Source organism: Culex pipiens, chromosome 1, assembly GCF_016801865.2.
Source record: "Culex pipiens pallens isolate TS chromosome 1, TS_CPP_V2, whole genome shotgun sequence".
NCBI lineage: Eukaryota > Metazoa > Arthropoda > Insecta > Diptera > Culicidae > Culex > Culex pipiens.
The window spans coordinates 45,714,284-45,741,153 of NC_068937.1; the positions used below are offsets into that span (position 1 = coordinate 45,714,284).

Consider the following 26,870-nt stretch of genomic DNA (forward strand, 5'->3'; position numbering starts at 1 on the left):
AAATTTTGCATCTTTTGGTACCCATATTGCATTTTTTTTTATATTTTCGTATAAATTTGGTATTTTGTGAAAATTTTAGTATTTTCAAAAAAAAGCTTAATAAAGTGAAAAAGCATACAAAATTCCGCTTTGTTTGATACCCATATCGCAAATTTTAAAAAATTTCAGTATTTTCGAAAAAACGGCATTTTGTGAAAATTCTGGTATTTAAAAAAAGCTCTAATGAAGGACCGAGCCACGTAGCCTAGTGGTAACGCTCCCGCCTAGTAAGCGGCAGATCGGGGTTCAAATTCCGGCTCGGACCAACACAACTGGTGATCTTTTCCCTTCTGGAAACGATTGCTTAGTAAAGGGAAGGTAGTGTATCGTCACAAACTGGACCTTATCACGACACCTTAGGAAGGCGACCTATGGAATGTTAACATTAACCTTAACACGTTAACATTAAGTTGAGAATGAAATTGCCACTGAATCCGCTTTGTAAATGCCGGCCCCGATACTCTTCAAGGGTGTTCCCCTCAGGAACTGGGAAAAATTTACTTTACTTACTCTAATGAAGCGAAAAGGTATGTAAAATTTCGAATCGTTTGAAACCCATATTGCAAATTATGGAAATTTGAGTTCTTTCGAAATAATACAGTATTTTGTGTAAATTTTAGTATTTTTCAAAAATAACTCTAATGAAGTGAAAAAACATACAAAATTTCGCTATGTTTGATATACATATTGCAAATTTTGAAAATTTGAGCATTTTCGCAAAAATGCGGTGTTTTGTGAACAATATTGAGTATTTATACTTAAACAGCAATTCCATTTGAAAAGAGCCTAAACCAAAACAAAAGTTCTCCGATCAGGCTCAAAAAAATTCTGGGGGTTCCATGGCCAAAATAATTAGAACTGTATTTTGCTGTTTGGCCATTAGGGTGACCTACATCGTGCTAGGTTGGTTCGGAAATGCAATTTTCGTTATTTTTCGCAAAAACCACTTTTTTCGAAAAATCATATCTCCACGCCACGTCCACGTTTGGCTATTTGAAATCAATTCATCAATACATAGGATCATCATCTGTTTGTATTGTTTCATTGCAGGTGAATTTCGAGCACAATTTCATAAAAATCTCTTTTTTTCAACCAAAAAACTTCATAACATTGTGCATTTTTATTAAAACCTCAGTAATAAGTCTAAATTTTGTTAAATTCATATTCAAGATGATTTGCAAGGTTTTTGCGAGAAATGTTTAATAAACAAGAATAAAAGTATGCTATTGTTAGTTAAAAGGGAAGAAAACAATAAGACAGCTTGGGATTCTGGGCATATTATACAATTTGATTAAATCCAATGTCTCGTCCAACTCATGCCCTAAGAAATCTGCAAAATATATATTTTTTTGTTTACGCCAGCTTCTTGCCTTTAGTTTACTTTAAAATCCGAAAAATCGAACTTTTATGAACAAATTTTAAAGGATGCGTCCATGAACAAAGCCACTCCTTCGGCAGTAGGGTATCAAGTAGACACACCCTCTTCCCCAAATGTGAGCCTGATTGGTTGAAACTACGATTTGTGAGAACTATTTTATTATTTTATTATTGTTCCCCCTGCCTCATTGAAGATTTTTCTACCGTACTGTCAATCAAACCGCAAACCGTTGACCAAATTCATCATGGATGGCGACAACTGCAATTTTTTTTAAATGTTTGTTCAGGCTTTTACCTCATTCGGAAATTTTTGAACGATTTTACAACTGATTTGATGTGATTTGAGCCACAATTTTGGAACGATTTTACAACTACTGATTAATAAATAAACTAAAAAAACGATTTCGGTTAAATTTTGCCAAAATTCAGTAAAAAATGTTTATTATTGATAATTTTCAAACCGATTTTCGGTAAAATATTTTTTAATTTTAAAAGTTTACCGATTTTAAACTTTTGAATTCTGTGCAAAAAATCTAACTGTGAAATTTTTGTGCTAAATAATAGCCAGCGTTTTCAATTTCTATTGTGACTATTTTCCAAATCGCTACGATTTATTTTACTCTAAATTTTTACACCTAATCAACTGTGCGCTCCCCAATACACAAACATGCTAGAAGAATTTACCTTGCGAGTGATAGGTCGGCGCGGGACTTTGCAGGCCGCCGCCGCCGCCGAAGCTGTTGCCGCTGTTGTAACGCACGTGGCCTACGATTGGCTGACTATTGGTGCTCAGACCGCTAATGCTGTCTCTACGGTGGCTAAGGCCCCAGTGCGGAGCATGCTTCAAAGCTTCCATCTCCACTAGAATGTTGTTGAGGTTAGGTTAAGGGGGGAGGAGAGGTTGGATTATGACGTGGGAAAATTGGACGGGAAAATCAGACCATCAGGGAAAAAGAGGTGCAAGTTGGTTGGATAAGGTGCGAAAAACGATAAAGAGAGAGAGAAAGAGATAATATAATTAGCTACACTCTGATATCAAACCTAAGCAAATCTCACTAGAAAATAACAATAAAGAGAAAATCATGAATATTAAAAGCGCCCTAGTAGAAGAATGGTGTTGAAACACAGAAAGGCAGAACAAAAGCGCGCAAGCACTCACACAAATGCAAAAGTCACGCACACTCTTAAACGGACAGATGTGTTCCACTTTGCAGTCCGTCACGCACCTTCTGATTGAGTAATTAAAATCCAACTTTAACCTACCTTTGGTTTCATGCAAATTCCGACAGATTTTTTTGTTGGTTTCATGCAATTTGCTAATCTCTTTGAGCAGTACCAACACCAAGTTGTTGTTGTTGTTGGCATTGCCATTGCTGTTGTTGGTGTTGGTGCTGGTACTGTTGTTGCCCGTTGACGTTCCGTTTAACCCGTTGGTCCCGTTTGTGGTCCCGGTGGGGCCATTGTTGATCGAGTTGGTGGCGTTGGCGGAGGATGCACTGTTCAGCAGGTTCAGATCCGCCAGCAGGGCTTCCGCCGACTCGAGCTTGGATTTGGTGTTGCAGGAACCGCCGTTTTTGGACTCGTTGTCCGATGAGTCGTTGATGTAGGGGTCGGTCATGCTGGAAGGTTTGAAAAATAAAAGTCATTAATGTTAAGCTAGCATTTTGAGGATGATGTTTTAAAATTTTATGATTTAAAATTATCTCAATTTAGAGAAGTGGATTAGCACTGGAAAATAGGTAATATATAATTACTTTTGTTTTGCTGACCTAAAAGATGTACACATTCCTAGATGAAATACTATTTTTTACTGTGTGCACCACTTTCATTAAAACACAATAATATTTTTAAGAATGTTTGTATGATCACTAAGGTACCAGAATATGGGACCTCGCTCCATAAGCTGAATATTGTTCCTTGAGCTATTTTAGGACTCTGGGCCAAATATGAGCAAAATCGGTCAACATTTACCCATTGATACTCGAAGGTGGAGATTGTATGGGAAAAATCGAAAAAAAAGTATGAAAACCCCAATTTTCTTACGGTTTGATCTGCACGGTACACTACATCCATCCAAATTTTCTGAAAAGTGAGAATCTCATTGGAAATATAATGCTCTACAACTATGTTGAACATACCAAAGCTGTAAAACTCGAGCCAGAAAAGTTATTAGCGATTTAAAACAGTCATTTTTGTATGAAAAACATTTTTTTCAGTCAAAATTTACACAGATGCTCAAAATAACCTAATTAACCGTATTCCGCTTGTGGAGCAGGGAGTTATTTTTTTTTTGAAAAAATATAAAAAAAGAAAAACAAGCCATAGGCTTAACATTTGAATGCAAAAAGTGTTTTAAAATGCATTTCACACTAGTTCAGTTGTTTTACAATTATTAGTTTTCAATAAATGTGAGAATTGACGAAAAAAAAAATTTCAGCGAAAAAAAAAAACTGTTTGCGATACTAAAGATCAAAAAATTCTCAAAAGTTCAATTTTTTTTTAAATCAACCCAAACATGCGAATAATGATTTTAAACGCAAGGAATTCATTTCAAATTGATTCATTTCAAATTGATTGCACTTAAATTTCCATTGAAATTTTGAAGTTTTTTGAAAAAATATTGGTTTTGCCCCCTGATTTGTCGGGCCAACTTTGAAGGGGGGCGACAAGAACTTTAAATAAAATTTGTACCAGCCGTAAGTGTATTTTTTAGTGATTTTTTTAATGTTGTCCATTTCCGTAAATTTTAAGAAAATATCAAACAGATTAATTCTCTGAAAAAAAAATTCCACCGTGATTTTCACAATTTTATATTTTAAACATTGGTGATCTTACATTTTATTGCCGTCAAAAAGTGTCAAAACTTGAGTGAAATTCGCAAATTAAACTTTATTTGCATTCATTGATTGAATTTTGTATTGAAAATTTCATGATTTGGATAGCTTCAATTTTACTTGGGTCGATTTTAGGGATATCAACTATTAAAATATTTTTTAAATAAATTTTTACAATGGTGAAAGAAAATCAATTATCACTACGCATTTTGAAAAAGAGGAGGGTTTTACAACTGGTATATATTTTTTAATGCAAAATTGGATCGAATTAGACTTTTTTATTTCAAAAAGATGGCATACAAATTACAGTGAAAAAATAAAACAAAATGATCTTAAATAAAAATTATTTCAATTATGACACTTTTTAAAATTTTCTTTTTTTAAGACTATTTTTTTGATGCTTGGTAAATCAGTTTTACCAAATTCACTCTGAATGGAATGTTAAGAACTTAACATTGAACTTATTCTTAATAAACCATTTTTAAATCATCTTATTTAACTTTTTTTTTTTCAATGGGACAATCTATAAACCACGTGGTTCCCCCCCCCCCCCCCCCCCCATATACCCCAAAAAATTGCGCAATTGAAAGACGCAACTTTGGTACCCTCAAAAGTATAGGTCATCGCTCAAATTTTAAAGATATCGCAGTTTTAGTAAAAAAAAGGTGTATTTTCCCGTTTTCGCAATTTTCTCGTTTTTACACGCGGCGCGTTTTTTCAAAAATTATGTTAACTTTAATAAGAATCCAAAAAAAATATTTTCAAACCTAGGCTCTTTGATCCCGAGACCTTCAAAACCGCATTTTTAGGTTTCATACGACCTTTTCAAATGTTAGGCTGGATTTTTGAGACATTTCACTATTTTTTCTTAAATCCTATCTAATAAACTTTCATTTGCTATTCGGTTAAAATAGCGCAGAATCATGATTTTTTGAAAAATGTGTTGTTTTTTTTGCAAAAATCGACGAAAAATGCAATTTTTTGTACCACCCTAACACGGCGTAGGTCACCCTAAGGGCCAAAAAAAAACTGCTGTAATTATTTCGGCTAAGGAACCCCCAAAAAAAATTTGAATCTGATCAAAAAAACTTTTTTTGCTGTTTTCTTCAGGAATTGTTGCATTAATAGTTGAGTAGGCCTGTACACATTTTATTTCAAGTTCTTTTTCTTTTTTCAAACAAAAAGTATTACAACATGCTTTATACATCGTTACAGTTATGTTGCCATACAAAAATTGCAAAATATCAATAAATTAATTAAAATATTTTTTCTAAAGCTATTACGTCTTTAAAAAATTTTGGTCTCAAAATTCATAATTTATAATTCTAATATTGAAAAGTTTTTAATAAATTGAAAATGCATAAATCAGCGTTATTAAATATATTCTGCACCTTCGTGTAAGCACGAGAGCAAGCAGCAGTCAAGTGCTCAGTGCTCCATCGTTTTTTCGATTTTTTTTCGCCGTAATTTACCGTGATTACCCGCGAGTTTGCTCCTGCAGCATGCCAAAGGCCGGCCATGGCTGTGGCAGTTCGAGTGCGGCCTCGAAAAACCCGCGAAGTTCGTCTACCGGCCGTGTGCAAAAAGGTAAACAAACCAACGCCGTGTCGACCGCCATCGCGCAGGGGAGCGTGAGCGCAGAAGGCATCGACAAAAAGTTACTACATCCCGGATATGTTCCGAGATCACCAGTGCGAACCCGTTCAGGTACTTCCGGTGCCACGACCAACACGTCAACATCCGCCAACATTCCCGTCAGGAACGAGTTCCAGATGCTGAGCGATGACGAAGAAAACAACAACAACAACAACACCGACGGTAGCAGCACTACCGACGACGACGACGACGATCGTCGTGCACGGAAAAAAGTGCCGACGCCAATTTTTGTTTTGGACACGTTGGTGGACGATGTTGACGAGTTGCTGGAAGGCCTCGGATATTGTCTGAAAATCGGTAAGTCGTCAGTGCAAGTCTACACATTTGACAACAAGAACTTCGACCTGGTTGTGGAGAAATTGAAGAGTAAAAACTTCAAGTTTTACACATTCGACCCCGTGCAGAAGACAGCCGTTAAGGTCGTCTTGCAGGGGTACCAAGACCGCCCGATCTCCGACCTTAAGAAGGACCTCTCGTGTGCTGGAATAACGCCGCGTGACATAAAAGTGCTCTCGCGGAAGACAACAGTCACAGGTACACACACACTGTACCTGTTGTACTTCGACCGCGGCACCGTCAAGATTCAAGACCTGCGACGAACTAAGGCGTTGGACGGGTTTTGGGTAAACTGGCGGTTCTACTCAAAGAACCCGTCGGACGCAGCACAATGCCACCGTTGCCAGAAATTCGGCCACGGCTCGCGGAACTGCAACCTCCCGCCCTGCTGTGTGTAGTGCGGTGAAACACACCTCTCTGAGGCGTGTGCACTGCCGTGCAAGGCGGACCTGGGGGACAAGGCAGAGCAAACCAAGGCGCGCATCAAGTGCGCCAACTGTGGAGGTAACCATACCAGCAACTACCGTGGATGCAGTGCACGAAAAAATTACCTCGAGGAGCAGGAAAAGAGGAAGAAGAAAGCAGCATGCCACCCTCCTCAGCGAAGTACGAGCGTAACCGTGCCGGCTGCTGGGCAGCGTACGGTTCCCGCGGAAAACTCAGCATTCCCCCCTGGCTGGGGGCGATCGTTTGCCAGCGTGGTTACTGCCGGTAGCGGCAATGCGGCCCAGCAAGAAGTCACCGGGGAAGATCTCTTCACCCTGCCAGAGTTCTTTGCTCTCGCGGGGGAGATGATGTCGAGGTTTCGGACCCGCCGTAACAAGGCGGAGCAATTTATAGCCCTTGGGGAGCTGATGATCAAGCACATCTACAAAGGATAAAATACTGTGATTTAGTTATAAGCTTTTTCTCTTTCTTTCCCCTTTCCTTTGCAATTTTAGTAAGTTTTTTTATTTTTTTTATTTTTCTTGCTCTTGTTAGTGCCTTAGTTATAGAAATAATTGTTCCAAAATGGATTATGATGCAACACACAGCTGAAAGGTACTCCAAAACTCTGTTATGAATTGCAAAAGAACTGATTGTATCTTGATTATTCACCAATAAAACCGAATCGAAAAATATATATTCTGTATAGTTAACAATCGATTTAACATGTTGTTTTTTCCTATTAAAAAAACATATATTTTAGTCAGTAATTCATCTGGCTCCCTTATTTTGAAATATTGAAGAAAAGTGAGAAAAAACTTGAAATAAAAGTTACAATGGCCTTAAAGAATAATATACAATAATGTGCGAAATGGTATTTTGAAAAATTTCTTCTTTAGTGTGAAAAACTACTACGCTTACAAACTAGCCATTATTATTTCAAACTCATCGAAAATTAAAGTTTGAAGTAGAAGTATATTAAGGCACTAAAGTCAAAACCAGTATTATTCAAAATACCATATCTCAGCAAGTTTTTGACCAAATCAAAATTATTAGCAGTTGAAAATGTATTTTTCAGATTGAATAAAAATCAAGTATCAAGTTTGAGTTATTTATCTAATTTAATCAATAAATTTAATATGAAAATGAAAATAAATGCTGATAAAAATTTTAGGCATAACTTGAATGTTGCATAATGTTGCAAAATTAATAACTTTCTACTTAGCGCACGCAACAACTTTACGACAAACGCACCTCTGTTCAAAATGCATTGCAAGTTGCGTTCAAACTGCAAATCCAGTCAAATCCATCAACAATCAGCGTGTTCATGCCCGCTGAGTATTCCGTAACGAATTCTCCAGCCAACCTTTGTTCTGAAACGGCCAAGGCAAAGCAGAAACCCATCGAACCATGGCAGCTATCGCGGTTTCAAAATCTCTTCATAAAAACCGCCGAGTTCTGGACGCGACTTTCAACACGCTTGGCAGCGTAGGTACGTCAGTTGACGACTGTCACTATAGTGATTTGTTTTTTGAGTTATTAGTAAAGGACACTTTTATCTTGAAGTTGAATCTATTTTGAAAACTCCTTCTTCGCAGTGAAGGGGGTGGGCCCATCCATATCAAGTTCCACAAAGCTACTCACCGCAAGCGTTTACTAAGCTGTTTAACCATCACTAAGTGGTGAGTCACTTTTAAGTAGTCTCCAACAGAAGCAAAAAATACTAAGTTGGAAAACCACTAACCAGCCAATCTGCACGCGGGGGCTGGTTTTATTAGTAACGATTAATTGCCTCTCGACGGGATTCGAACCGGGGCCGTCAAATCGCACTGCTTGAACTGATCGACGTTAGTTTTTTTTTTCTTTCCTATTTGAACACTCTTTCACGTAATTGAGGCTCAATTTTTCACCGTTTATGCAGCTTCGACCGCTCGATCTTCACTCTTTCACAGCAAAAAACGCACTCAAATCAGCCAATTTTTCGACGCTTGTTGGTTATTAAAACGCACGCGCCCGGATTATTATTAGCGAGGAGGGGGCTGGGGGAGGTGGGAGGAAAAGTTTATCGACGGTGAATTATTGGTGGCGGCTTGTTTACGTCGAAACACACACACACACCGCACAAGAAGGCCCCAGTCAAAACACTGCACTGCACTGAGAGAGCACACACTTGCGTTCACCTGCGTTACCACGGAGCTAGTGAATGAACGAGCTCGGTCTGAATTGGATTGGACTGTACCGTATGTTGGGGGGTATGCACCGGGTAAAGTAGAGTCCCCTTCTCTTCTGTGGGAGATATGAGTTGATCGATGGGGTTCTTATGGTTTGGAAAATGCCATTTCTGAATTGGGAAACAAAAAAGTAACTTTGGAAATAAAAAAATATGAATTCTACAAAATGCTGAAGTTGCTAAACCACAATTCTTCAAGATCTCCCACCACAATATTATTATTTTTTATACGATTTGGTTAAAACTGTTTGAGTACTTTCTTCATACACAGGTAGGGAGCCATTCAGTTTGCATAACTTTTAAATCTGTCCATGCAATCAGAATAATGTAAAGCAAAACATATATCTTGAAACGATTTTTTGATTGCCACTTCCAGTAGCATATCAGCCAGAGAAGCAGAAAAGCAGAAGCTGTCAGATATTTTCTCAATTAAAATGGATTTCCTACCTGAGATTTCTAAATTTTCCGGGAATTGAGGCCAAAAGTAAATTTATTTTTACAACGATAAAAAGCACGCTTGCAAACGATATTAAGATTTCTTTTCAAATTTCAATGCAAACATATAAAATCAACTACTCGACATTTTACTATGGATCAACTATGGTCCCTTCTTGATAGAGCCTTAAAATAACTTTCTATCAAGAAAGGCCGGAAATCTTACTTTACAAAATTAGTTTAAGTTTTCTAATCTAATCAAAAACAAGTGCAACCAGTCCGTAGAAAGCATCCTGGAAGAACATGAGGTTAGATTACGCCCAAGTCCTAGCCAGATTAAAGAGCCAGATTTTGACTGATTTTGCCAGATTTTTAATTTTCTGCCAATTTAGAACAATTTTTTGATTAAAATGAACCATTTAATCGATGATCGAAAAATATTGCAAATATTTATTTCATTTAAAAATTAACATTCAATCTTTTTGAGGACAAGAAATTAAAAACATCTCTATTCTACAAACTTTTGAACTAATCCATATTCTCCCTCCCCTTCCCTATTCAAAATTCAACGATGACAAAAACTTTTTTATGGATTTGTACCAGCCTTAAGGTGAAGCCGTTGATCATTTTCGAAGAAAATTGATCATCACTCTAATATTCTCTGTTTCGAATTCAATTTAACGAATTTCTGCACCAAAATGAACCAGCATGTGCCGGTTGTTGCCTTCTTGAAGCCACTGAATGAATTTTTGATCTAATCAAATGTGTTTCAAAATTTATATAATTTTGTGGTACAATCATTGACGTCCTAGTTGACAATCATTGATTAATGACAATTTCCATAACTTTGCAAGGAATGGGATAATCGTTACCAAAAGGAATCAGCATGTGTAGCACACTATTCTGAACAACTTGTAGAAGGAATTTTGTCAAAATATTGATAGCGACGCAAAATTTATATCTTTGAACGAAAAATCATAGCAATGATGGCAGTCTCCACGTTAAAAACTTTAAAAATTTGAGAATTTAGAAAATTGTAGAATTTTAGGATTTTAAAATCTCAGAATATAAATATTTAAAATTTGAAGAATTTTTGATTTTTTTAATTTTAAAATAAAAAAAATTGAATTTAATATTTTTTTTTTTTTGTTTTTTATAAAATTTTAAGAACTTAACAGTTTTGGAATTAAAATTTGAGATTTTCAGTTTTTTAAGAATTGTATTTATATAAAACAAGAATTTGACAATTTTAATTTTTGAATTAACACCCTTATTGAATTTGAAATTAAAAATTTAAAATTTTCAGGATTTCATTTTTTATGACTTTGAGAATAAGAATTTAAGGAATTCCGAATTTATTTTTTCTTTAACTTTATGGGTAATTCTCTACCAACTCACACGAAATCGGGAAAAGTTGCCCCGACCCCTCTTCGATTTGCGTGAAACTTTGTCCTTAGGGGTAACTTTTGTCCCTGATCACGAATCCGAGGTCCGTTTTTTGATATCTCGTGACGGAGGGGCGGTACGACCCCTTCCATTTTTGAACATGCATTTTTCAATAATTTGCAGCCTGAAACGGTGATGAGATAGAAATTTGGTGTCAAATGGACTTTATGTAAAATTAGACGCCCGATTTGATGGCGTACTCAGAATTCCGAAAAGACGTATTTTTCATAGAAAAAAACACTAAAAAAGTTTTGAAAATTCTCCCATTTTCCGTTACTCGACTGTAAAAAAATTTGGAACATGTCATTTTATGGGAAATTTAATGTACTTTTCGAATCTACATTGACCCAGAAGGGTCATTTTTTCATTTAGAACAAAAATTTTCATTTTAAAATTTCGTGTTTTTTCTAACTTTGCAGGGTTATTTTTTAGAGTGTAACAATGTTCTACAAAGTTGTAGATCAAACAATTACAAGAATTTTGATATATAGACATAAGGGGTTTGCTTATAAACATCACGAGTTATCGCGATTTTACGAAAAAAAGTTTTGAAAAAGTTACTTTTTGCGTTTCTCTTTGTTTCGTCGTCCGTGTCTGTCGCGGGTGACCATGAACGGCCATAATCGATGACGACCAACTTTTTCAAAACTTTTTTTCGTAAAATCGCGACAACTCGTGATGTTTATAAGCAAACCCCTTATGTCTACATATCAAAATTTTTGTAATTGTCTGCTCTATAACTTTGTAGAACATTGTTACACTCTAAAAAATAATCCTGCAAAGTTAGAAAAAACACGAAATTTTAAAATGAAAAATTTTGTTCTAAATGAAAAAATGACCCTTCTGGGTCAATGTAGATTCGAAAAGTACATTAAATTTCCCATAAAATGACACGTTCCAAAAAATTTTACAGTCGAGTAACGGAAAATGGGAGAATTTTTAAAACCTTTTTAGTGTTTTTTTCGATGAAAAATACGTTTTTTCGGAATTCTGAGTACGCCATCAAATCGGGCGTCTAATTTTACATAAAAGTCCCTTTGACACCAAATTTCTATCTCATAACCGTTTCAGGCTGCAAATTATTGAAAAACACCTCTTTTTTCGCATGTTCAAAAATGGAAGGGGTCGTACCGCCCCTCCGTCACGAGATATCAAAAAACGGATTCGTGATCAGGGACAAAAGTTACCCCTTAGGACAAAGTTTCACGCAAATCGAAGAGGGGTCGGGGCAACTGCTGTGTGAGTTGGCGGAGAATTGCCCTTATACAATCGACAATTCTTTAAATTTTAAATTTCAGAATTTTTTAAATTTAAAACATTCAAAATTAAAGGGTTCAACATTTTCAGGTTTTTTTTATTTAAGATTATTGTATTTTACGAATGAAAAATGAAAGAATTTGGGATGCAAGATTTCCAGATTAGCTTAGAATTTTTTAGAATTTTAGAAGATTAAAGTTCACAAATTTGCAATTTAGGAACTTGCAATTTAGAAATTTAGGAACATTTAAATTAATTCCGTTCAAAATTTACAGGAGTTTTAGATTTTTAAATCTGAAATAATTGATTTCTTTAAAGATTAAAGTTCACAAATTTGCAATTTAGGAACTTGCAATTTAGAAATTTAGGAACATTTAAATTAATTTCGTTCAAAATTTTCAGGAGTTTTAGATTTTTAAATCTGAAATACTTGATTTTTTGCAGATTTACAGATTAGCTTAGATTTTTTTAGAATTTAAGAAGATTAAAGTTAACAAATTTGCAATTTAAGAACTTGGAATTTAGAAATTTAGGAACATTTAAATTAATTTCGTTCAACATTTTCAGAGTTTGAGCCTATTGAGCTATTTATCACTCGATTTCAGTTGAAAACGCTTTTTAGGAGCTGTAACTGCAACTGATATGTCAACAATAGAGGCACGATGGAGTTAGATGCTGTTCTCCTACAATCTATTTTGTATATTTTAGAACCGATTTTCTATTTTTTTCTTATAAAAATTATATTTTAGTCAATAATTTATTTTACTCTTTAAGGCCGATGCAAATATTTAAAAAAGTTTTTGTCCCTCGGCCCTGGCCGAGGTCAAGGGGGGGGGGGGCAAAAAAAATAAAAAATATAAAAATTTTAATAACAAGCCATAGTCTTCACATTTAAATGAAAAAGTGTTTTAAAATGCATTTTACACTAGTTCAGTTGTTTTGCAATCATTAGTTTCCAAAAATTTAAGATCTGACAAAAACAAAAATTGTATCGAAAAAAAAGATTTTGCATCGAAAATTTTCAAAAAATCTTAAGATATTTTAATAAACCCAAACATGCTAAAAATGATTTTAAACGCAGGAGAATGTATTTTAATTTGAATTAGCTGGTTGCACTTGAATTTTTATTGCAATTTTGAAGTTTATTGTAAAAATATTTTTTTTGCCCCCTGATTTTTCGGGCCAATTTTGAAGGGGGGGGTGACAAAAACTTTTAAAAATATTTGCAACAGCCTAATTTTTGGAGGATATTTTGAAGAGAAGGGAGATAACAATTTAAAATAAAATTTACAATGGTCTTAAAGAAAAGTATAAAATAATGAGCAAAAAAATGTTGTAAAAATGCTGTAGTTTACTCCTAAAGTTTCATGAAGCATGTTGGGTTGAAAATTGCTTCTTTACATTGAAAAAACCATAAAGCCTAAAAACTAGAAATTTTTGCGTCGTATGATATCCAGGCTTGGCCGAATAGGGACGTGGCGTTACATCGTGCTGCCACCTGGTTTTTTTAAGTGCAAGTGTGGAAAAGTGCTGAGTCATCGTCTAAAAATAGACGGCGTCCTATCTCGCCCAGCAAAATGAAGTCGATAAAGTAGTCGGTTTCGATGAGAAAAAGTGGAAAACGTGGTCTAAAAATAGCGACGCCATTCCCCTATGGTCACACTGTCCGCTTTGTAAGCGGATGATCATGGATTCGATTCCCATCTGCTCAAACCTTTATCGGATGAGGAAGTAAAACATCGGTCCTTGGTTGTTGATAGGTTGAATTTTTCGATTTTTAAATCTGGAATACTTGATTTTTTTTTAAATAAGTGAAATTATGTAATTTTTGCAAAGAATGGCTTAATTTTCACAATACCGTAAAACTGGGTAATTTTGATAGCCGGGGTGACTTTGATAGGTTTGCTATTTTTCAGGAAAATGAAGAGTACAAATTAAATACGTACGGAATGGTTTGGAATCATACTGACCAAGGTATTCTCTTAAGAACCTCAAGAAGAACTTTTCATAAAATTTTGAAAGGTTTACAAAGTTAGTTAACTATAGTTAAGCAAATGTTGATGAAAGCTATTATTTTATACTTCTCAAAGTGTCAATATTATCTCAATGAACAAGGTTTTAAATCAGAAAACGGAATGCATTGCGGATTCTTTGGACAATTGTTCACTAGGAGAAGGTAAAATAAGTTTGTAAATAATAAATAATATGTGGTTTTGAAAAGCAAAGCAATCCACTTTAACGACCCCCGGGTCTTTAGTGTTCTCTGTTGCAAGTTTCTGCTCTGCGTCCGAAGGTTTTGTGTTGTGAGTCACTCAAAACCTCTTTTACGCTAATGAACCGACGTTTTACTTCCCCATCCGATAGTAGGCGTGATCAGGCAAATCTCGTCTCGAAAAATGCCACCGGGTCCGTCTGGGATTGAACCCAGGCCATACTGGGGTGAGAGGCTACCACGCTAACCACTGCCCCACCGGACCCGGCTCATGTGTTTTTGAAACAAAATTAAAAAAAATCTCCAAATTTATAGGCAATTTCAGTTGAACAAATTTAATCAAAAATTTGAAAACTTGTGATTCGTGCTTCGAATTCAGTATAAAATGCAATATAAATCGATAATTTTATAACCAAAACTAGTTTAACCAATTTCTAACAACTTTACGTAAAATTTATATGTATGTATGTATGATAGTACATTTATCGTAAAAATAAAGCTTGAAAACCTTGAATCTGATTTAACAAGAAAAACTATGACTACCAAAGTCACCGGAATTTAAACAAAGAATTTTTAACGTAGCTATTTTCTAAACACTGTTGAAACAACTTTTTTTTCAAAAAAAAAAAAATACATGGGCTGTGTGTGACCTACCCCAACATTTTCTTTAGAAATAATAATCTTGAGAAAAACCTAAACAGTTGAAAAATATTCTAAAAATAAATTGAAATCCTATCAAAGTCACCCCGGTTTACGGTATTTGTTTTGCATGACTCACCTCAATGAGGAAAGGCTATAAAATTACTCGAAAAATGAACTTCTTTATTCGACCTCGAAGACCCACCTTTACGTATACCTATTGACTCAGAATCAAAGTCTGAACAAATGTCTGTGCGTGTGTATGTCTGCAAGTCCGTCATGCTATACATTTTTAAAAAGGTATTTAATAGACCTTTCCAACGTTCCCAAAACGTTGAAGATCTGTCAACCCTATCAAAAGTTATACTTAACTGTTATTTATACACTTTTTAGAAGCCGGATCTCAGATATTTTGATGAAAACGGTGTCCGGATCTACCATGCGACCTATCTTTGGATGGGTAATCAAGAGACCTTTTCAAATAGTCCAAAACATTGAAAATCTGACAACCCTATCAAAAGTTTTGAGTGGTTTAGTGTTTTTATTACACTTTTAGGCCGGATCTCAGATATTTTGATAAAGTAAGTGTTATTTATACACTTTTTTAGGCTGTGTAGTGTATTCACTTTATGACTGTGAGTTAGGCACCAACCATTTAAAGGTGGATTAAGAAACGTTTTTACATTGAAATTGAACCAAGAGTTTCCGGATATCGTGAGTTGAAAAATTATTAATTTATTGTCTCTAATTTTAAAGAGAAGTGAGCCAAAACAAGAAAAATCCAGAAAATCAGAAAATGCAGCGAAACATTGTCGCCAAGAGAAAAAAATGTAATTTGAAGCATATCTCGAAGCATTCTTAAACAAATGAAGTATTCAATTTAAAGAAAGCGAGTTTATGAATTTTCCAATGGAAATGTTGTGTTTCCCTTTATCATTTTACATAGTAAATTTCATACAAATAAAGTATGTACGTGTCTCTAAAATCGGCAAAATATTTTGTGTTGGATTTTCTATACAAATTAACACACAAAATCAAATATTAATCTTTATTATTTTGTCTGAATATTATGTCCCACGTCTGAACCAATTTGCATAGGTTTTGCTTTTAAATACCCCATTCACTCAACTCCAATTCAAAACGCTGAATCAGCTGTAGCTGACCGTTCGGCCGACATGACTGAGCGGGTGGTGCCGTTGGTGTTGTTTCATCGAAGGATCAAATTTCCGCGATATGAGTTTGTTGTTGTGTGTTTGTATGTGATTCATTTATATCACACAATCATCGGGTGTATCACGTTCATCACATCTGCATAATCGGCGATTTCCACCACTAAATGGTCGAACACACGCGGACACCTTCTTCGGCTGTGAGGCACATGTGGTGCGTGCACCCGTTCAAACGCGGTTACAAAATGATCAATTACTAATCGGGAACACTTTTTTGTTTGTTTATTCCACATCACGCTCGAAATTAATGATCATTGCAAAGTATAAATGGAATTTTAGGCAAATTTGTGGAACATTGTAATAATAAGAGATTGTATGGATTCAACGGAAATATTATCAAACGATTGTATCAAAACTGTAATCCGAATCCAATTTCCCGTTAGACCTCCTACAATGTCCCTCTTAAACAAACATAAAGTATCAACTTACATTCGCTGCGCGTTCAGCAAATCCTGGAACGACGAGTTGCTCTGGTGCGTGGCCACTCCCTGACCCGCCATCGCCCTCCTTCCCTGCTGATACTGCTGGTACTGACTGTTGCTGCTGCTGCTGTTGTTGTGACTGATCCGGGGTGGCAAACTGGCAAACTCGATCCCTTCGCTGGACGGAAAGCTACCCGCGTACCGATGCAGATACGGATTCGGCAAAAACTGCTGACTTTGCTGAAGTTGTTGCTGAAGCTGCTGTTGGCTGAGTTGCTGCTGGGTTGGCGAAAAAAGACCCGTCGTCGTCGATGCCGAGGAATTTGGCGCGTCAAGGTAGCCCTGAAAGAGAGACCACGGGAGGAGGAGGAAGGAAAGAAGCTGTCGTCAGATTTCGTCTTTGGGCAAAACTGGTCACCAGCATCGGCATCATCAGAGGAGGCTGAGCTCATGTGACCGTGATCGGTGATTGACAGCGTGGGTGGGATCGTTTTGGGATCGCCTGCTAAGAAAGCTAAGAGGTGTGAACTGGTTGATCGAATGTCAATTCCGCGTAATGCAACCACACCGTTGTGGCGGATGAAAGAGATGCAGAAATATATGGGTAGCAAGAGATTCAATTCAAATGGAGACTAAAAGAAGGAAATTTGCTTCAAGAAATATAATTTCATTCTACATATAAGTTACACTGTAATATTGTATGCATGGAAATTTGTATTAAAAACAGTCAAGCTTTGAACAACATATTTTTTTTAGCATTTAGGACCATTCTCATATTTCTAACAGTGAAAGTTTTTTTTATATTTTAAACCATATTATTTTATGGACTCAACATAGAAAAATAAAAGTACTGAAAGAAGTTTTTCAAATGTTTACGTTCATGACCAGGTTAGTTAAAATATACTCAAAGTGTCATGATTTTTTAAATGATTATTATTTTAAGCCTGGAAACGGATTGCATTTTTAGATTTTATTGACAATTGTTCACTAAGAACAGAACAAATTAGTTTCTAAATCACATATTATAAGGCTGATTGAAATAGAATTTAAAAAATATGATAAGATTCATAAGCATTTCCGGTTAAACAAAATGATTAGTTAATGTGAAATTTGTTGATCCATTCTTGACATTTTTTATCTTAAAAATTTCCATATAAGTTGAATTTTTGTATTAACTTGACTTAAAATTTATTCTGAAATGAAAAAAAAAAATATTCTAGCCTCTCGATTCCCGGGAAATTTGGTCGAGAATCCTGGAAATTTTCAAACTTCTAAATATTAAAGCAAAATAATATTAAAAAATAATACAGACATGCCTCGGTTTTGATTCATTCAGCTGCCTCGGTTAAGCACGGTCCAGTGATTAACTGAAGCACAGAGCTTATGGGATTTGGGCTATATGAGAGACTATAATCGTATGAAAAATCATGTAAACATCAAAAAATTATAGTGTTTTGGAATCGGGATGATGTCAGCTATCCATTAAAAATTATAATTCAATGAAAATTTTCACAAAATACGTATTTTTCCTGTAGTTTGAAAATGTAATGTTTTTCGAAAAAATACTCAAAATTATTGGTATTGCAATATGGGTAGGGACCATCCACAAACCACGTGGACACTTTTCTGGAAATCTCAAACCCCCCCCCCCCCCTATCGTGGACAATTTCCATACAAATAAAATCTTTTTTGTATGGAGCATGGACAATCGCCAAACCCCCCCCCCCCCTAAGGTGTCCACGTGGTTTGTGGATGGCCCCGTATCAAATAATTGGAATTTTTTAATACATTTCGAATTAAAATCATTTTTTTAAACACTCAAAATTTCCACAAAACTACGTATTTTCTAAAAAAAACAAAAAAATCAGTTTTTACAATATGGGTATTAAATGATCGGGATTTTTTTATACATTTCGGATGTAATAACAACATATTTTGAAAACACTTAAAATTTTCACAAAACTACGTATTTTCAAAAAATACTAAAAATACAATTGTACCACTGAGGCCTTTGAGATTCTAGATGTCTCAAGTCACCGTAGTGCTACGTGTGACAGTATTTTGTAAAATCTGTATATTGTAAATAAGTATATTGTAAAAACTGAAATTTTGAGTATTTTTTCGAAAATACGTAGTTTTGTGAATATTTTGTAAAAACGGAAATTTTGAGTTTATTTTCGAAAATACGTAGTTTTGTAAAAATTTAGAGTGTTTTTTGTTGTTATTACATTCGAAATGTATGAAAAAATCCCGATCGTTTGATACCCACATTGTAAAAACTGAAATTTTGAGTATTTTTTCGAAAATACGTAGTTTTGTGAAATTTTGTAGTGTTTTCAAAAAAAATGTTTTTACATTCGAAATGTATGATTTATAACTTTGATGGCATGCTAAATTCAAAACATTGCTTTAAATAAATGCAAAAAAATATTAATTCCGAATAATTGTGTTCGAGAAAGTTACTTAAAGAATAGGGTCCTAAAGCCCTAAATATTTTTGTTACATATTCAACGATAAAAGGCAAGCAATTTCTATAAGATTTCAATTTTGTTAAATTTAACAAAATGTGCCACATCTGAGTTTATGATTCAGCAGTCCCAATTTTACGGAGACTTTAGAAATTTAAATACCAAAAAAGAACAATCTTAATCCCCCTAAAGTAGAATCAGTAAGATTATAAAAATAAAAAAAAAATATTTGAAAGCAGTAGCAAAAAGGAAATTTAGGTATTTCGAAAAAAAATCTTTAATTTACAAAATATTGTTAAACTAAAAAAGTTACCTTATCACTATGCAATATCCTTACCAAATTCGGCGGCAACGACAGCGGCTCCCCGAAGCTACCCTTCAGCAGCGTGGGACTGTCCAGCAGGTCCGACCCAGCGCCGTCCTGACCTCCGGAGTTGGCGTTCTCGAGGCCCCGAATGGCGTTGGCCAGCCAAACATCCAGATGCCGGGACGGGTTAAATACTGACTGTTGTTGCTGCTGCTGCTGATGCTTGGATGACCTTTTCTGTCGATTTAAGTTGTTCTCTGCAAATTTGGAGGAAAGAAGAAGGCGCAAAAAAAAAACAGTTCGTTAAAAATCAAAACAAACAAACAGTCAAGGTTGGGTGGGGGTGGTTTAAAGTTTGGTTAAGCGGGAGAGGAGTGCTGACGTGACTTGGGGTGTAAGGCATCCGTGGGACATAAACTTGAAATTCTTGCTCGTTGAGCTACAATCGTGTTGAGTGGTTGTGGTGCACTGATGAATTATACATTTATATTGTGCTGAATTTGTCCTAAAATTTGTAAAAAGGCAAATTTCTTAATTTTTCAGAATTTGTTAAATTATCACTTGATAAAACTAGTAGACTGAGTTTTTTTAACAGTGCACCCAAAAACCTCATAAAAACCCGCGCAAATATTTTCACCCCCAAAAAATTTCGCGCAAGGACGCCTCGCAGCCCAGCTGTGCTGAGTTGATTAAATTTCGGGCTAGGTTTTAAAGGTGTAATAAATACCACTGGTTAAAGCTACTTACTACACCACCACATTGTGGTCGAGCTGTTCGGCTCTGATTCTTCGCCCTGACCGCCCCAGCAGTCAGTCAAGACATTGAAGCCCATGCTGGGGAGGTCGTTCGGTTAAGGTGCGGCGTTTTGTGGCCAATAACAGGCCCCGCGCGACTTGAACCATATAAAAATTTGCAAACAAATGTTATTGTTTGCATTTTAATATCTATTTCATCGTCGTCTCCATAATCATCAGGAAAGTTGCCTTGGATGCGAAGATGTTTGTGAGAGAGTGTCAAGTGAGTTGGGGAGGGCTGACTGAACTTAGTTATAATTTATATACAAAATTGAACAAATATTTAAAAAAAGGTTCAAGAGAAATTATATCAAGAAAAAATTGGTTATAATCTGACAAATAATTCAGCCAACCCACATTCCATGAACCACCCTGCTGTGGGAGTTGTTCCCACCGCTATCTATTTATTCCGCATATTTTCACCGTTTTTCTTCCATCGTCCGATTCGTCACTGCGCCAAAACGAAGAAGAGATAGAAGGAGACTAGATAAACTAGATACCACCTCCAACCAACACTCAAAAAGTCATCCACAAGTCAGTCAGTCAGCGCCACCCGGCAACTTGAAGAGCAAGGGAGGGTGGGGGAGTGCTAATTTGAGCAGGAGGGTTTGGTGGAACAATAACTCGGCGATAAGACAGCTCTTCTGTGGACGACCTCGACGAAAACTTTGACAATGTGGGGTTCGGCCGTGAAGATGGTAACGCGCAGATAACGCGGTACGTGAAGAGTTGTTGGGCCAGGCAAAAGAAAGTTATGCAGCGAAAGAACCTGCTGAATTGGGAGTTTAAAGACTGGGTCTTTAACGTCTGCTTGTGTGGATCAATCGGACCGCGCACTGGACTCACAATCCAGAGGTCGCCGGTTCGAATCCCGGGGCGGACGCAAAAAATTCTAAGTGTAAATATAGGTATTCGGTGCCCTCTCCCCGTGCCATACCTTCACACTTAGAAGACCCGGGAGGCGGAGTCTTGTCGCAAAAAGAACGATACACGCCTGTGGATCCGTTGACGAAACCGCAAGGTTTAAGAGGGCCACATGATAAGGTCGATTCCGTTTTTTCCGTTTTTTTTCCTTTAACAGTGTTGTGTAATTAAGTCATGTGTCATGTCATGTGATTGAGTTTCGAATGCTTATTTCATCACACATAGCAATTAAACTCATTTTTCTGAGCACATTAACGATTTGTACATGTACTAAAAGTTTAAAATTGATTTTAAAGGCCAGTTTGAAATGCATTTTTCTGTGATGAGAACCATATTTAGCATATTTGTGATAAGCTTAAAATATTTTTAATTTTTGTGTGATTCCAATGTAGTACCGCAAAAAAGTTTTTTTTCGCGATTTTTTTTTGTAAATACTTAGATGTAGTACAAAATGTATTTTCAAACACTTTCGAGGGACATAACCTTAAAAACTATTTGCTACTGCCTAAATGAAATCTCGCTTACTTTCAAAATAAATAAATAAATAAATACATTGGAAACCCATAGCGTATTGATTGTTTTGAAAAGTTATCTAAAATTTATAAAAAATAGCAACCCTTCCGATTCTTCTGATTTTATTTAATTATTTTTTAATTTGATTTAGTTTTGTGAGAACTTTGAATATGATCAAAAAAGCTTTTAGCGAAATTTTTAAGTAACTTTTTTTTTATCAAAACAAGAGTTTTTGTTTTTGTTTTACCAAATAATAACCATCAAGTAATTCTTCCCAGCATTTTTTTTTAATTTAATTTTTGTGTTTGGATGAAATTTTGTGTGTACCATAAAGTCATTTGCATCATTGGTTCATCCATACATGTCACCATACAATGTTGGCAACCGCCCATACCGCCCGGATATTACAATATTAAAAAAATGCTATTCTGATTAATTTGGTGTCGTTGGCAAAGTTGTAAGTATTGCTTAGAACTTTTCAGAAAAAAAAAAACATTCTTAAAAAATTACCTTTGTCATTTAAAACGACTTTCACACAAAATAATTGATTGTTTAAAAATATATTTGTGAATTCTCAATTTTGGATGTTTTTAATTAAATTCAATTTAAGATTTCTTTTCCAAAACAACCGATGCGCCATGTGTTTCCTTTGTAGATAGGACCTTTTGAAAAAGTATGCGAGAATTCTAGAATTTTTAATACAATTTAAGAATTCTGTTCCAGGACATTACATTTGTTAAAATGACAAAAATGTCATCTTTTGAGCTGTAGTAAAAATGAGCCAAAATTCATTTGGCAGTGTTGTCAAAAAAAGTTGAAAAAAGTCAAAAACATATTTTTAGATGTAAAATCTAATTTTGTAATCGAAAAGTAATTTCCATTTTTGACATCGTGCACCGTTTTTGAATAAAAGTTTTTTTCTTTCATGTTTTTTTTTAATCAATCAACATTTGAAAAGACCCAAAAACACTAATTTTTGACCATATCAAATGATAGGTTTCACCTGCAAATTTTATTTTTTTTATTTGAAAGATCGGAGAAACAATGTAAAACGAACGCAAATTTGCTGAAAAAATATCTTCTATACATTTGACAGTATTTTAGCGATGTAGAGAAAACCTGTTTGCCCTACTTGCAGAAGCTGTATCTCACCAATCATTAGTCCAATATTCAATATCTTTGAATCCAGATTTATAGGAAAATTTTCTGATTTTTTTTCGGAAGAAAATATTTTCAGAGATGACAAATAATAAAGTCCATAACGTGACAGAGAATAAATTGTTGGTGGCTATTAGTTGAAAACGATGCACGATATCGATTTTTTTTACTTATCGATTACAAATTTGATTTAAGAACATAAAGTTAAGTCAAAAATAAATTTAACCTTTTTCCAACGTTTATCATCATCCAGTATGTTTTCAAAAATTTGACAACACTGCCAAATTAATGTTGACCAACTTGTGCCATTACACAAGAAAGAATACACACAAAGTTTTATATAATTCAACAAAAAAAAAAATCGTTGTTCGAAATCTCAGAGAATTGCTCCATTGCTTTTTATATATTTTTTTCACTGTGAGTATTTTATTTAACCTTTCCTTTTTCAGATTTTTGACAAAGACATTTAATCGATCTAAAAATCCATCTCAGGATTCACAATTTAAAATATTTCCATCAAGTTATATGAAAAGCTATAAAAATGTTATAGACGATTATGGTGACAATAAAAAAATCGTCATCAGGGATCCCCCTGACTTGATTCTTCATGTAAAAATAAGTAACTGTGCCAATTTTGAGGAAAATTGGTTAAGGTTTAAGGGTCGCTATAGATAGTGAAAGTTGGTAAAAAAATCTTTTCTTAGTTCTTTAAATCACTAATAACTCTTCAGGGTTAACTCGGATCGTTTTGCGGACTTGTACAAAGTTATTTGTCATAAAATTTTACATAAGAAACTTACACTTGACAATGCTCCGACACATATAACGCCACCTTTAGGTGATTTTTTTTAATTTTTGCTTTTTCCCATGTTTTCCATACAATCTTCAACGAGCAATAGCGACCCTTAAACCTTAACCGATTTGGCTCAAAATTGGACGATACAAAATGATTTGATTGAATGGTATTTTTTGCGAAACCCGAAAATGGCATTCACGTATATTTTTGTATACCGGAGGCTTTCGAAGACATTTTTGGTACAATTACGGCAGCATTCCATACAAAAATGGTATGGAGTATTTGAAAACCAGTTTCTTACGAAGAAATGTTCGAAGCAATTTGTTGTCTTTTGCAAAGCTATAGTTAATGATAAGGACAATTCCGAAAAATAGTTGCATTTTAAAACAATTTATCCATCTTTTACATAACTTTCTTCACATAATGTAAAATTCCCAAAAATATATTTTTTATGTTTTAAAGGACCAAATTGAAACAACCTTTGACTAAAAAATCATCTGGATAAGAATATTTGAAAAAAATATCATTCATTAAAATTATTTACTTCATTAAAATATTAAAGCAAAACTTAAATTTCAAAAATAAAATCGATAAGATTTTTGAAACCTGTGACTTGTGTGAGATATTCTCAAATTTATTCGTGATTTAACATTACAAAATAACAATTACAAAAAAAAACATGGTTAATCTTTATTATATTAAAAAAAAATAAATTGAGTTTCTCCGTTTTCAAACATTTGTTATCAATCATCATAAGAGATACCTTTTGAATCAAATTCTATTTGCATTGAAACTTCTTAGAAGTCAAAGTTCATCAACCGGGAACAATTCCCTTGTTGAGCACACTTCTCTGCTCTCTCTCTCTCTCTCTCTCCCTCTCTGTTGCGGCTCTCTCGCATGTCACGAACTCACCACACGGAATAGTAATTCAATTAATTAGCATAACTATTTTCTCACCGTTTCCGTTGCCGGCTCCGCTGCCGCTGTTGCGCTGTTGAACCTGTTGCTGGTCACCGCCTCCGGAGGAACCTGGCGCGAGATGACTCGGGTACTCGGACGAACTTCCCAGCTGAAGATCCGACAGGCTGGAGACTGTTATTTCGTCGAAGCTGAAAGCAGGCACAAACAAGATTGGAACTCAACGGTTTTGTATCTAAAGGTGCTGCTACTACTACTACTCGCAGTTATGTGTGTTACCACCAGGTGGACTAAATCAAATCGGCCCAACGAGGCAAAAACGCATTACCAATAGGGGAAGGCGGTCTATTTTGAAATTTCTGTAAGCTTTAAAGAAGATTTTCATCAAGCAAAATTATTTTCAGAATCGTTCAGAGTCTTATAAAAAAATCATCATACAGAAAAGTGTTTCAAAAATACGTACTTTTCCCCGACTAGTTACTGAGAGTGAATACAAGTACGAGAGAGCGAACGTTATGCGTTTATGCAATTATACATATATACAAAACGCAAAGTACAACCCCTGGAGAGTAGCGGTCGGTCGGTCGGTACAAAAGCTCAACAATTTGGCCGCGGCATGGTCCGCAAGTGAGGGACACAAGTTGTTTTGCCGATGTAATAACAAACGCTTGAACTACTTTCCTGCAGGTAAATCAGCACAAGTAGGGTAAAGTGCCCAAGGATTTATTTGGGCTCAAAACAGTAGGTTTTGTTTATTTTCAGCTTCTTGTTGATCTATCTAAGTCTACAGTTTTAGACTGTCTTTACAAAACGATAGCACATTATTTACAAATTTTGTCTATTTTTGCTAAATTTAATGCGGCAAAAAATCTGAAATTACCCAAAAAGTTGTTTAAGTGTGGTTTAACTTCAAAACGATACTTAATACATCTTAAAAATTAAACGCTCAAGTAGTGATTTTGACCCTTGTTTTTCCTAAAATCAGACACAAATTGAGCTTTAAGGTAAAAAGTTATGATATTTTGAAAAATAGTGTTTTTTGAAAAGTATTAAAAATGCACACAAAAGAATTTCAAAACAACATTTTGAAATGTAAAAAAGAATTCAAATCGCTTAGTACTTTTCAAAAATTGATTATTTGCACCGTTTTGAGTTATAGCCATTTTGAGGTTAATTTATAAAACAAAAAAGGTTTTATTTTCTTATTTTCTAAAAGAAGTGTCCATTCTTGTCTATCTTTGAAGAAAATAGATTAAAAAGCTGAACAAAATCTATAAAATTTGCTTTTTGTACATTGTTGATCCGACCTTTGTTTTTTTTTTGTCAGATTTTTAAATCATGACTTACATTTCAATACGCCTAAATAATATGATTAAAGCGCTTTTCAAATGAAAGTAGTACCCTAGTAATTAATTTTAAAAATCTTAAATTGTTTTTAACAACACATTAAAAAACATTATAATAATATTACATCTGGGAAGAGGTACATTTTTTATGTCAGAAAAAATGTGTCATTTTACCTCAGAAAATTTGTAATTTTACCACTTTTCTGATGTAATAATCATTTTTTCTGTCTAAATAGAGGTAAAATTACATCATAAAAGAGGTAACATTCAAACTTCTAAAATAACACCGTCCAAATTTACACAATTTTTTAACTGTGAAAGAGTTAAGAAAATTTCAATATTTTTGTATTGCGTAATTAAAAAATTGCTGTGTCTCGAAGCCTTTGCATCGGATAAAAAAATGGTCAGAGAAAAAATTGTCGGACAATTTGACGATCTTTCTGAAAATATACACTGAAGGAAAAATACACTGAAAGAAAAATACACGCCACTTCTATGATTTTTTTTTAAATTTTTAAGTTTAATTGAATTTTTTTTCGTTTCAAAATTTGTGGGTAGAAAGTTTAGGCCGTTGCAAATATTTCTTGAATTTTTGTCCCTCGACTCTGACCAAAGTCGACAAAAAATTGATAGAACTTGGAAAAACTTATTTTGGTAATTTTAATTCATTGCAAGTCCATATCTCAGCAAGCAAAGATCGGAATCACAATGTCCAAAAAAAAAATTGCAGAGATTTTTTTCCGCTCAGCTTTTCGAATATATGCGTTTTTTCTCAAATATGGACAAAGACACTACTCGTAAAATTTAAAAAAAAAAAGTTGAGTGATTTAACCTCAAAATGGCTCAAAAAACGCAACATTTTATCAAACACTCTTTTTTTTCAAAAAATATAACTTGACCAAAAACAAAACGTCCGTCATACTTTATGGCTCAAAAGTTGGCAATTTTTATCTATAGAAAACATATCAAAATAAAAAAAAATTAAACGGTTTAAACGAAGATCAGAAAATCCCTTCTCGAGATATAGATTTTTGAATGTTTATATAACACTTTTCTTTAGACAGCCCCCAAATTTGTATGAAGACATGATGCAAAATGGCATATTTGG

At 34.7% G+C, this 26,870-nt stretch overlaps 1 protein-coding gene across 2 annotated transcripts in view; it reads right to left on the reverse strand.

The window, feature by feature from the left end:
• The window catches only part of LOC120417039 (probable serine/threonine-protein kinase cdc7), a 34,132-nt gene that overhangs the window by 5,285 nt on the left and 1,977 nt on the right, over positions 1 to 26,870 (reverse strand). For both annotated transcript variants that reach the window (XM_039578985.2, XM_039578986.2), the window contains exons 2-6: positions 24,456 to 24,607; positions 19,344 to 19,570; positions 16,546 to 16,880; positions 2,680 to 3,035; positions 2,101 to 2,277 (exon numbers count right to left, since the gene is read on the reverse strand). In XM_039578985.2, coding sequence (XP_039434919.1) covers positions 2,101 to 2,277; positions 2,680 to 3,035; positions 16,546 to 16,880; positions 19,344 to 19,570; positions 24,456 to 24,607 — 1,247 coding nt within the window. The remainder of the gene's footprint in view (positions 1 to 2,100; positions 2,278 to 2,679; positions 3,036 to 16,545; positions 16,881 to 19,343; positions 19,571 to 24,455; positions 24,608 to 26,870) is intronic.